Here is a 14,614-nt window from a genome sequence, read left to right on the forward strand (position 1 = left end):
ACGGGAAGAGCAGGACATGATCCAGCGGAGCCATGAGGCACAGACTGAAGTAAGTGCTGGAGAGAAGAGCAATGGAGTCACTAAGCTATAAGTAACATATGGTATAAGTATGGATGCACCTAATACAGCCGCCAGTATGGCCCAGCTCCGGAAACGTAGCTATATTACACGCATGCGCTACTCTGCACCATTAATATGCTAGAAAATAGGCGTGCAGCTTACTTTTGAAAAAGCATTTCAGGGAGATTGTGAAAGCAGCACCTATGAGTGTGGAGGTATACTGCTACATCTGAGTGTCATACATGTGATAGGTGTGTACTGCTACATCTGAGGGGCGTGTCACACATGTGATAGACATGTACTGCTACATCTGAGTGTCATACATGTGATAGACGTGTACTGCTACATCTGAGTGTCATACATGTGATAGGTGTGTACTGCTACATCTGAGGGGCGTGTCACACATGTGATAGACGTGTACTGCTACATCTGAGTGTCATACATGTGATAGACGTGTACTGCTACATCTGAGTGTCATACATGTGATAGGCGGGTACTGCTACATCTGAGTGTCATACATGTGATAGACGTGTACTGCTACATCTGAGTGTCATACATGTGATAGGCGGGTACTGCTACATCTGAGTGTCATACATGTGATAGACGTGTACTGCTACATCTGAGTGTCATACATGTGATAGGTGTGTACTGCTACATCTGAGTGTCATACATGTGATAGGCTTGTACTGCTACATATGAGAGGTGTGTCATACATGTGATAGGTGTGTACTGCTATATATGAGTGGTGTGTTATACATGTGATAGGTGTGTACTGCTATATATGAGTGGTGTGTTATACATGTGATAGGCATGTACTGCTACATCTGAGTGGCATATATGTGATAGGCTTGTACTGCTACATATGAGAGTTGTGTCATACATGTGATAGGCGTGTACTGCTACATCTGAGTGGTATGTACATGTGATAGGTGTGTACTTATACATCTGAGTGGCCTACATGAGATAAGCGTGTACTGCTTCATCTGAGTATCATACATGTGATAGGCGTGTACTACTACAACCAAGAGGCATGTCATACATGTGATAGGCGTGTACTGCTACATCTGAGAGGCGTGTCATACATGTGATAGGCGTGTACTGCTACATCTGGGAGGTGTTTCATACATGTGATAGGCGTGTACTGCTACATCTGGGAGGTACGTCATACATGTGATAGGCCCAAAGCAGTTAGTAAGATCTATTTGTTGATGAAAACACCCTGATACTTCTCAGTAAATTAATGTAACCATAGGGATCATTGTGCCTTATACACAATGCAGGGAAATGATACTAATCCCATTTTAATGCATACATCTCTGGGTTTTTATTTATATACCAGCTACATAATGGGGATAAGGTGCAATCAGGGAGATTGTCAGACTCTTCAGGGAGTCAGGGAGATTGCTACTATTTCAGGGAGTCTCCCCGACAATCAGGGAACGTTGGCCAGTATGCTACTACTTGTTTTTGGGCCTTAAATGAGAGAGAGATGCCCTGCATTGTAACGTTGCTTTGCCCACAATCAGTATGCCAGCAGGACACGTGGCATAGCCTGGCTGCCTTTGTACAAATAGCTGAAATGATGTGAATTATGCACCTATGAAGTCACCATATTCACCTCACTTATACAATGTAACACAATACATAGGTTTGTCAGACATTGCAGCGTTTCTCTTTATTTTAGGAAGCCTGGAAGAAATACAAAGAAGCCATAAAGGAAACGAAAATGCTGAGCGCACTGAAAATGGTAATAAATGTATTTCTATTCCTTACAGCATTGATGGTACAATACAAAAGACAGGTGCGCTTATCAATCACTCAGTATAAATGCTTAATCACACTGGCAGCCCAACCAGCACGGTCTGTTACCTGCTAAAAAGACACAATCCAAATCAAATTGATGGAGCGCTTGTGTGAAGCAAAGAACACAATATAAAATATAAAACAAATATTTAATAACTCCGCTATACACAATCATTGTAAAAAATTTATCAATATTCAGAATTGGTGCAATAGTTTGCGCAAAGCTCAGCAGCAAAGTTAAATCAGAAGTTTAAGGTTGTTATTATTTAAAACACTTATAGTCATCTGACGTATGGGCATTCGATCCGGTCCCTCCAAAAAGATCTTTACTCAGTAAAATATGGGAGAAAGATCTTTTTGGAGGTATCACTCTGGAATAAGGTACACTGGACCTCATTCAGACCCAGTTGCAAGCGCTGAGCACTCGCAACCGGGTCGATGTTTAGGCCCTGTGCACGTGCAGCGGGTGCACTGCGCATGTGCAAGCCCCGGAGCGAGAGAGAAATTCTCTTGCTCCAGAGCTCACTACAAAAGGGCGGCTGTCGATGTTGATAGACAGCTTGCCCCCGTTTTGTGGGCGGGGGGGTGGCTACACAAACGGAGGTGTTCCTTAAACGCCTGCCGTTTTGTGGGTGGCCGCACTGACCTCAGCAGTGACGTCAGTGGGAAGCTCCCTGGGGCTTGCGGTTGCCGAGACCCAACCTTAGGGTCTCGTCGCAAGCCCCGATGGTCGCGATGGTCTTGACCATCGCGACCATCAACCTGGTCGGTCACTAAAGCTGTGGGTGGTAACCCACAGCTTAGCTAGCGACCAGGAGGCCGCACTTAAAAACCCAAGCGGCCGCCCTCATTCAGAGTGAGCGCTCGCTTCTTGCGACCGGCTCTGAATGAGGGCCATTGTGCTCTGATTCCAGAGTGATGTCTCATTTCCAGGTCAGTTTATCAGAGAAAACATCGTCTTAAGCACAGTAGGTTATATCAAAATAACTGAGGTACCTACGAATGAAATCACATCCGCTCAAGCATGGACTGGACTGGACTGCGAGAGGGCCGAAAGGATGGTGGATGGGAAACACTGCAGTCTAATGACCCCTACCCAAATACACAATATACGTTCTATTGCTTAATCTTTAATAAGACACATAACCAATTTATTTGTTAGCATTTATTACACATTGAGCTGCTTGTTGCATTGTGGTCAGGTTATTATCTAAACCACGGATTATTGCAGCATCTGCAGGCAGAGATCGATAACAGGACTGACGCTATCCTGTCACTGAGTACGGAGCTACAACAAGCACGTTCAGAGATCGGCAACTTGGTGAGTGCCGGTGTACGTTACATAAATACTGCGCATAAACAGCCAAAGCGCTGAGATACTAAATATATAAACCGTGGAAATCGCTGCGCTGCACAGAACCGCTGAACATCGAGATTTCCGCTACTTCGCACAAAACGTCAGCAACTAAAAAAGGAATTCATATAACTGAGAAGAAAGTGATAATGCAATAATTGTTACATATGTTGTTATTATATATTACCAGTTACATATATAGCGCCAGCATACTCCGATGTGCTTTACAATTGGGGACAAACAGCAATAAAACAGGACTGGGTAATAACAGACAGACAGAGGTCGGAGGGCCCTGCTCGCAGGCTTACACTCTATAGGGATTTAGGAATGTGATACATGAGGATAAGTGCTACAGATTGTATATCTGTCAGCCAGATTGCAGAGTCTCTGGGCGGCTACATGATACAGTCACGCTATTCTGCGCAAAATGACCCTGTCTTCTTCAGGGTCCATAGGGTCCACAGAATCTACCTTGGGGTATGTAGTTGGAGAGTTCCATTGCACCAATCAGCTACAGCTTTAAAGCTCCCAGCATGCACTGGTCCTCCTCCCTATATGCCCCGCCTCCAGCCACAGGCATTCAGTTTTTTTGTTTGGTGCGCGCCAAGTATCCAGACGCACTTGTTATACAGCGGGACTGCCTTGGCGGTCCCAGGCTTTTTATTTTATGGTTTACCTTAGTTTTTTGAACTTCTGAGTCGAGCAGTATTAGGCTCAGAATAGGACGCAGATACTGCGACTCCATCTATTTCCGCCGATGCCGAAACCGCTATATGCCCTGGGGATTTCGGCTGGCCTCAGCAAGGCTTAGCTAGCGGCATCGTTGGGGTCCGGACTGCAATCGGATTCACGGAGATGGCAGGTAAGAGATTCCTCATGAGGGGAATCATGCGCGACACAGTCCAGGCCTCCGGTGTAGGAGACGCACCAGAGGCGGCTGCAGGTGAAGGCCTCGTGTAACGTGTACTCACTAAGGTGGCCGGGGTCATATCGTATGTCGTCGGGGATGGGTAGTAGACGCACTAGTTAGCGTCTTCTACTGTAAGGCCAGCGTACCTGTGCCGTCAATATCACAGCGTAGGGGAGATATGTGCTGCCCCGGCCGCTCCTCCCCTGACCCAGACGCAACTTCCCGTTACGGATTCCTGCCTCTTGGTTGCTACTTCTGGCCACCTCGTGCTTGAGACGCTCGCAGTTCACTGTTGTGCGTACTGCTGCAGGCTGGGTCTGTCTCCCTGTATACCTCTCCGCTGGGTGTGGTATATAGCGCTCTATAGCCTACCAGTACCCCGACGGGGCGGGTCAGTTGATTCTGAGTGAATTTACAATAGCAATGTTTGTATTTATGCATTGTATGTGACTGTAATGCTAGCTGCTGTATATATACACTGTATGTGACTGTAATGCTAGCTGCTGTATATATACTGTATGTGACTGTAATGCTAGCTGCTGTATATATACTGTATGTGACTGTAATGCTAGCTGCTGTATGTATATACACTGTATGTGACTGTAATGCTAGCTGCTGTATATATACACTGTATGTGACTGTAATACTAGCTGCTGTATATATACTGTATGTGACTGTAATGCTAGCTGCTGTATATATACACTGTATGTACTGTAATGCTAGCTGCTGTATATATACACTGTATGTACTGTAATGCTAGCTGCTGTATATATACACTGTATGTACTGTAATGCTAGCTGCTGTATATATACACTGTATGTGACTGTAATGCTAGCTGCTGTATATATACTGTATGTGACTGTAATGCTAGCTGCTGTATATATATACTGTATGTGACTGTAATGCTAGCTGCTGTATATATACACTGTATGTGACTGTAATGCTAGCTGCTGTATATATATACTGTATGTGACTGTAACGCTAGCTGCTGTATATATACACTGTATGTGACTGTAATGCTAGCTGCTGTATATATACACTGTATGTGACTGTAATGCTAGCTGCTGTATATACTGTATATGACTAATGCTAGCTGCTGTATATATACACTGTATGTGACTGTAATGCTAGCTGCTGTATGTATATACTGTATGTGACTGTAATGCTAGCTGCTGTATATATACTGTATGTGACTGTAATGCTAGCTGCTGTATATATACACTGTATGTGACTGTAATGCTAGCTGCTGTATATATACACTGTATGTGACTGTAATGCTAGCTGCTGTATGTATACACTGTATGTGACTGTAATGCTAACTGCTGTATATACACTGTATGTGACTGTAATGCTAGCTGCTGTATATATATACTGTATGTGACTGTAATGCTAGCTGCTGTATATATATATACACACTGTATGTGACTGTAATGCTAGCTGCTGTATATACACTGTATGTGACTGTAATGCTAGCTGCTGTATATATACACTGTATGTGACTGTAATGCTAGCTGCTGTATATATACTGTATGTGACTGTAATGCTAGCTGCTGTATATACTGTATGTGACTAATGCTAGCTGCTGTATATATACACTGTATGTGACTGTAATGCTAGCTGCTGTATGTATATACTGTATGTGACTGTAATGCTAGCTGCTGTATATATACTGTATGTGACTGTAATGCTAGCTGCTGTATGTATACTGTATGTGACTGTAATGCTAGCTGCTGTATGTATACTGTATGTGACTGTAATGCTAGCTGCTGTATGTATACACTGTATGTGACTGTAATGCTAGCTGCTGTATATATATACTGTATGTGACTGTAATGCTAGCTGCTGTATATACACTGTATGTGACTGTAATGCTAGCTGCTGTATATATATACTGTATGTGACTGTAATGCTAGCTGCTGTATATACACTGTATGTGACTGTAATGCTAGCTGCTGTATATATATACTGTATGTGACTGTAATGCTAGCTGCTGTATATACACTGTATGTGACTGTAATGCTAGCTGCTGTATATACACTGTATGTGACTGTAATGCTAGCTGCTGTATATACACTGTATGTGACTGTAATGCTAGCTGCTGTATATATACACTGTATGTGACTGTAATGCTAGATGCTGTATATATATACTGTATGTGACTGTAATGCTAGCTGCTGTATATACACTGTATGTGACTGTAATGCTAGCTGCTGTATATATACACTGTATGTGACTGTAATGCTAGATGCTGTATATATATACTGTATGTGACTGTAATGCTAGCTGCTGTATATATACACTGTATGTGACTGTAATGCTAGCTGCTGTATATATATACTGTATGTGACTGTAATGCTAGCTGCTGTATATACACTGTATGTGACTGTAATGCTAGCTGCTGTATATACACTGTATGTGACTGTAATGCTAGCTGCTGTATATACACTGTATGTGACTGTAATGCTAGCTGCTGTATGTATACACTGTATGTGACTGTAATGCTAGCTGCTGTATATATACACTGTATGTGACTGTAATGCTAGATGCTGTATATATATACACTGTATGTGACTGTAATGCTAGCTGCTGTATGTATACTGTATGTGACTGTAATGATAGCTGCTGTATATATACTGTATGTGACTGTAATGCTAGCTGCTGTATATATATACTGTATGTGACTGTAATGCTAGCTGCTGTATATATATACTGTATGTGACTGTAATGCTAGCTGCTGTATATATACACTGTATGTGACTGTAATGCTAGCTGCTGTATATATACTGTATGTGACTGTAATGCTAGCTGCTGTATATACTGTATGTGACTAATGCTAGCTGCTGTATATATATACTGTATGTGACTGTAATGCTAGCTGCTGTATGTATATACTGTATGTGACTGTAATGCTAGCTGCTGTATATATACTGTATGTGACTGTAATGCTAGCTGCTGTATATATACACTGTATGTGACTGTAATGCTAGCTGCTGTATATATACACTGTATGTGACTGTAATGCTAGCTGCTGTATATACACTGTATGTGACTGTAATGCTAGCTGCTGTATATATACACTGTATGTGACTGTAATGCTAGCTGCTGTATGTATACACTATGTGACTGTAATGCTAGCTGCTGTATATATATACTGTATGTGACTGTAATGCTAGCTGCTGTATATACACTGTATGTGACTGTAATGCTAGCTGCTGCATGTATACACTGTATGTGACTGTAATGCTAGCTGCTGTATATATACTGTATGTGACTGTAATGCTAGCTGCTGTATGTATACACTGTATGTGACTGTAATGCTAGCTGCTGTATATATACACTGTATGTGACTGTAATGCTAGCTGCTGTATATATATACACTGTATGTGACTGTAATACTAGCTGCTGTATATATACTGTATGTGACTGTAATGCTAGCTGCTGTATATATACACTGTATGTACTGTAATGCTAGCTGCTGTATATATACACTGTATGTACTGTAATGCTAGCTGCTGTATATATACACTGTATGTACTGTAATGCTAGCTGCTGTATATATACACTGTATGTGACTGTAATGCTAGCTGCTGTATATATACTGTATGTGACTGTAATGCTAGCTGCTGTATATATATACTGTATGTGACTGTAATGCTAGCTGCTGTATATATACACTGTATGTGACTGTAATGCTAGCTGCTGTATATATATACTGTATGTGACTGTAACGCTAGCTGCTGTATATATACACTGTATGTGACTGTAATGCTAGCTGCTGTATATATACACTGTATGTGACTGTAATGCTAGCTGCTGTATATACTGTATATGACTAATGCTAGCTGCTGTATATATACACTGTATGTGACTGTAATGCTAGCTGCTGTATGTATATACTGTATGTGACTGTAATGCTAGCTGCTGTATATATACTGTATGTGACTGTAATGCTAGCTGCTGTATATATACACTGTATGTGACTGTAATGCTAGCTGCTGTATATATACACTGTATGTGACTGTAATGCTAGCTGCTGTATGTATACACTGTATGTGACTGTAATGCTAACTGCTGTATATACACTGTATGTGACTGTAATGCTAGCTGCTGTATATATACTGTATGTGACTGTAATGCTAGCTGCTGTATATATATACTGTATGTGACTGTAATGCTAGCTGCTGTATATATATATACACACTGTATGTGACTGTAATGCTAGCTGCTGTATATATACACTGTATGTGACTGTAATGCTAGCTGCTGTATATATACACTGTATGTGACTGTAATGCTAGCTGCTGTATATATACACTGTATGTGACTGTAATGCTAGCTGCTGTATATATACACTGTATGTGACTGTAATGCTAGCTGCTGTATATATACTGTATGTGACTGTAATGCTAGCTGCTGTATGTATACTGTATGTGACTGTAATGCTAGCTGCTGTATGTATACACTGTATGTGACTGTAATGCTAGCTGCTGTATATATACACTGTATGTGACTGTAATGCTAGCTGCTGTATATATACACTGTATGTGACTGTAATGCTAGCTGCTGTATATATACACTGTATGTGACTGTAATGCTAGCTGCTGTATGTATACTGTATGTGACTGTAATGCTAGCTGCTGTATGTATACTGTATGTGACTGTAATGCTAGCTGCTGTATGTATACACTGTATGTGACTGTAATGCTAGCTGCTGTATATATATACTGTATGTGACTGTAATGCTAGCTGCTGTATATACACTGTATGTGACTGTAATGCTAGCTGCTGTATATATATACTGTATGTGACTGTAATGCTAGCTGCTGTATATACACTGTATGTGACTGTAATGCTAGCTGCTGTATATATATACTGTATGTGACTGTAATGCTAGCTGCTGTATATACACTGTATGTGACTGTAATGCTAGCTGCTGTATATACACTGTATGTGACTGTAATGCTAGCTGCTGTATATACACTGTATGTGACTGTAATGCTAGCTGCTGTATATATACACTGTATGTGACTGTAATGCTAGATGCTGTATATATATACTGTATGTGACTGTAATGCTAGCTGCTGTATATATATACTGTATGTGACTGTAATGCTAGCTGCTGTATATATATACTGTATGTGACTGTAATGCTAGCTGCTGTATATACACTGTATGTGACTGTAATGCTAGCTGCTGTATATACACTGTATGTGACTGTAATGCTAGCTGCTGTATATACACTGTATGTGACTGTAATGCTAGCTGCTGTATGTATACACTGTATGTGACTGTAATGCTAGCTGCTGTATATATACACTGTATGTGACTGTAATGCTAGATGCTGTATATATATACACTGTATGTGACTGTAATGCTAGCTGCTGTATGTATACTGTATGTGACTGTAATGATAGCTGCTGTATATATACTGTATGTGACTGTAATGCTAGCTGCTGTATATATACACTGTATGTGACTGTAATGCTAGCTGCTGTATGTATACACTGTATGTGACTGTAATGCTAGCTGCTGTATATATACACTGTATGTGACTGTAATGCTAGATGCTGTATATATATACACTGTATGTGACTGTAATGCTAGCTGCTGTATGTATACTGTATGTGACTGTAATGCTAGCTGCTGTATATATACACTGTATGTGACTGTAATGCTAGCTGCTGTATATATACTGTATGTGACTGTAATGCTAGCTGCTGTATATACACTGTATGTGACTGTAATGCTAGCTGCTGTATATATACACTGTATGTGACTGTAATGCTAGCTGCTGTATATACACTGTATGTGACTGTAATGCTAGCTGCTGTATATATACTGTATGTGACTGTAATGCTAGCTGCTGTATATATACACTGTATGTGACTGTAATGCTAGCTGCTGTATATATACACTGTATGTGACTGTAATGCTAGCTGCTGTATATATACACTGTATGTGACTGTAATGCTAGCTGCTGTATATATACACTGTATGTGACTGTAATGCTAGCTGCTGTATATATATACTGTATGTGACTGTAATGCTAGCTGCTGTATATATATACTGTATGTGACTGTAATGCTAGCTGCTGTATATATACACTGTATGTGACTGTAATGCTAGCTGCTGTATATACACTGTATGTGACTGTAATGCTAGCTGCTGTATATATACACTGTATGTGACTGTAATGCTAGCTGCTGTATATATACTGTATGTGACTGTAATGCTAGCTGCTGTATATATACTGTATGTGACTGTAATGCTAGCTGCTGTATATATACACTGTATGTGACTGTAATGCTAGCTGCTGTATATATACTGTATGTGACTGTAATGCTAGCTGCTGTATATACTGTATGTGACTAATGCTAGCTGCTGTATATATATACTGTATGTGACTGTAATGCTAGCTGCTGTATGTATATACTGTATGTGACTGTAATGCTAGCTGCTGTATATATACTGTATGTGACTGTAATGCTAGCTGCTGTATATATACACTGTATGTGACTGTAATGCTAGCTGCTGTATATATACACTGTATGTGACTGTAATGCTAGCTGCTGTATATACACTGTATGTGACTGTAATGCTAGCTGCTGTATATATACACTGTATGTGACTGTAATGCTAGCTGCTGTATGTATACACTATGTGACTGTAATGCTAGCTGCTGTATATATATACTGTATGTGACTGTAATGCTAGCTGCTGTATATACACTGTATGTGACTGTAATGCTAGCTGCTGCATGTATACACTGTATGTGACTGTAATGCTAGCTGCTGTATATATACTGTATGTGACTGTAATGCTAGCTGCTGTATGTATACACTGTATGTGACTGTAATGCTAGCTGCTGTATATATACACTGTATGTGACTGTAATGCTAGCTGCTGCATGTATACACTGTATGTGACTGTAATGCTAGCTGCTGTATGTATACACTGTATGTGACTGTAATGCTAGCTGCTGTATATATACACTGTATGTGACTGTAATGCTAGCTGCTGTATGTATACTGTATGTGACTGTAATGCTAGCTGCTGTATGTATACTGTATGTGACTGTAATGCTAGCTGCTGTATGTATACACTGTATGTGACTGTAATGCTAGCTGCTGTATATATACACTGTATGTGACTGTAATGCTAGCTGCTGTATATATATATACTGTATGTGACTGTAATGCTAGCTGCTGTATATATACTGTGTGTGACTGTAATGCTAGCTGCTGTATGTATACTGTATGTGACTGTAATGCTAGCTGCTGTATATATACAGTGTATGTGACTGTAATGCTAGCTGCTGTATATATACACTGTATGTGACTGTAATGCTAGCTGCTGTATATATACTGTATGTGACTGTAATGCTAGCTGCTGTATATACACTGTATGTGACTGTAATGCTAGCTGCTGTATATATATACACTGTATGTGACTGTAATGCTAGCTGCTGTATATATACACTGTATATGACTGTAATGCTAGCTGCTGTATATACACTGTATGTGACTGTAATGCTAGCTGCTGTATATATACTGTATGTGACTGTAATGCTAGCTGCTGTATATACACTGTATGTGACTGTAATGCTAGCTGCTGTATATATATACACTGTATGTGACTGTAATGCTAGCTGCTGTATATATACACTGTATATGACTGTAATGCTAGCTGCTGTATATATACTGTATGTGACTGTAATGCTAGCTGCTGTATATATATACTGTATGTGACTGTAATGCTAGCTGCTGTATGTATACTGTATGTGACTGTAATGCTAGCTGCTGTATATATACACTGTATGTGACTGTAATGCTAGCTGCTGTATATATACACTGTATGTGACTGTAATGCTAGCTGCTGTATGTATACACTATATGTGACTGTAATGCTAGCTGCTGTATGTATATATACTGTATGTGACTGTAATGCTAGCTGCTGTATATATATACAGTGTATGTGACTGTAATGCTAGCTGCTGTATGTATACTGTATGTGACTGTAATGCTAGCTGCTGTATATATACACTGTATGTGACTGTAATGCTAGCTGCTGTATATATACACTGTATGTGACTGTAATGCTAGCTGCTGTATGTATACACTGTATGTACTGTAATGCTAGCTGCTGTATATATACTGTATGTGACTGTAATGCTAGCTGCTGTATATATACACTGTATGTGACTGTAATGCTAGCTGCTGTATGTATATATACTGTATGTGACTGTAATGCTAGCTGCTGTATATATACTGTATGTGACTGTAATGCTAGCTGCTGTATGTATATATACTGTATGTGACTGTAATGCTAGCTGCTGTATGTATATATACTGTATGTGACTGTAATGCTAGCTGCTGTATATATACACTGTATGTGACTGTAATGCTAGCTGCTGTATATATACTGTATGTGACTGTAATGCTAGCTGCTGTATATATACTGTATGTGACTGTAATGCTAGCTGCTGTATGTATATATACTGTATGTGACTGTAATGCTAGCTGCTGTATATATACTGTATGTGACTGTAATGCTAGCTGCTGTATATATACACTGTATGTGACTGTAATGCTAGCTGCTGTATATACACTGTATGTGACTGTAATGCTAGCTGCTGTATATATACTGTATGTGACTGTAATGCTAGCTGCTGTATATATACACTGTATGTGACTGTAATGCTAGCTGCTGTATATATACACTGTATGTGACTGTAATACTAGCTGCTGTATGTATACACTGTATGTGACTGTAATGCTAGCTGCTGTATATATACACTGTATGTGACTGTAATGCTAGCTGCTGTATATATACACTGTATGTGACTGTAATGCTAGCTGCTGTATGTATACTGTATGTGACTGTAATGCTAGCTGCTGTATGTATACTGTATGTGACTGTAATGCTAGCTGCTGTATGTATACTGTATGTGACTGTAATGCTAGCTGCTGTATATATACAGTGTATGTGACTGTAATGCTAGCTGCTGTATATATACACTGTATGTGACTGTAATGCTAGCTGCTGTATATATACTGTATGTGACTGTAATGCTAGCTGCTGTATATACACTGTATGTGACTGTAATGCTAGCTGCTGTATATATATACACTGTATGTGACTGTAATGCTAGCTGCTGTATATATACACTGTATATGACTGTAATGCTAGCTGCTGTATATATACTGTATGTGACTGTAATGCTAGCTGCTGTATATATATACTGTATGTGACTGTAATGCTAGCTGCTGTATGTATACTGTATGTGACTGTAATGCTAGCTGCTGTATATATACACTGTATGTGACTGTAATGCTAGCTGCTGTATATATACACTGTATGTGACTGTAATGCTAGCTGCTGTATGTATACACTATATGTGACTGTAATGCTAGCTGCTGTATGTATATATACTGTATGTGACTGTAATGCTAGCTGCTGTATATATATACAGTGTATGTGACTGTAATGCTAGCTGCTGTATGTATACTGTATGTGACTGTAATGCTAGCTGCTGTATATATACACTGTATGTGACTGTAATGCTAGCTGCTGTATATATACACTGTATGTGACTGTAATGCTAGCTGCTGTATGTATACTGTATGTGACTGTAATGCTAGCTGCTGTATATATACACTGTATGTGACTGTAATGCTAGCTGCTGTATATATACACTGTATGTGACTGTAATGCTAGCTGCTGTATGTATACACTGTATGTACTGTAATGCTAGCTGCTGTATGTATACACTGTATGTACTGTAATGCTAGCTGCTGTATGTATACACTGTATGTACTGTAATGCTAGCTGCTGTATGTATACACTGTATGTACTGTAATGCTAGCTGCTGTATATATACTGTATGTGACTGTAATGCTAGCTGCTGTATATATACACTGTATGTGACTGTAATGCTAGCTGCTGTATATATACTGTATGTGACTGTATTGCTAGCTGCTGTATGTATATATACTGTATGTGACTGTAATGCTAGCTGCTGTATGTATATATACTGTATGTGACTGTAATGCTAGCTGCTGTATATATACACTGTATGTGACTGTAATGCTAGCTGCTGTATATATACTGTATGTGACTGTAATGCTAGCTGCTGTATATATACTGTATGTGACTGTAATGCTAGCTGCTGTATGTATATATACTGTATGTGACTGTAATGCTAGCTGCTGTATATATACTGTATGTGACTGTAATGCTAGCTGCTGTATATATACTGTATGTGACTGTAATGCTAGCTTCTGTATATACTCTGTTAGTTATATGTATCACTGTGTTTCTCCTCATCCCTCTGAAAAGGTGTGTGGGATTTTTCATATGTGAAGTGTGTCACATTGCATTTATACTGTACACCTTATACCGATCACACATTGGTCATGTCTGAGGGTAAAGGTGCTGAGGTTGAGCCTTCGGTGCTCAAGTCCTGTAAATCCTGTTTGGCAGCTTCA

The 14,614-nt window shown here is 39.7% G+C and overlaps 1 protein-coding gene across 1 annotated transcript in view; it reads left to right on the top strand.

The window, feature by feature from the left end:
• The window catches only part of FLACC1 (flagellum associated containing coiled-coil domains 1), a 71,148-nt gene that overhangs the window by 43,992 nt on the left and 12,542 nt on the right, over positions 1–14,614 (top strand). Inside the window, exons 12-14 of the mRNA XM_088465255.1 lie at positions 1–49; positions 1,745–1,807; positions 3,095–3,184. The exon at positions 1–49 is cut by the window's left edge and continues 55 nt beyond it. Coding sequence (XP_088321381.1) covers positions 1–49; positions 1,745–1,807; positions 3,095–3,184 — 202 coding nt within the window. The remainder of the gene's footprint in view (positions 50–1,744; positions 1,808–3,094; positions 3,185–14,614) is intronic.

This window comes from Taudactylus pleione, unplaced genomic scaffold (assembly GCF_031769625.1).
Source record: "Taudactylus pleione unplaced genomic scaffold, aTauple2 ptg001928l, whole genome shotgun sequence".
Classification (NCBI taxonomy): domain Eukaryota; kingdom Metazoa; phylum Chordata; class Amphibia; order Anura; family Myobatrachidae; genus Taudactylus; species Taudactylus pleione.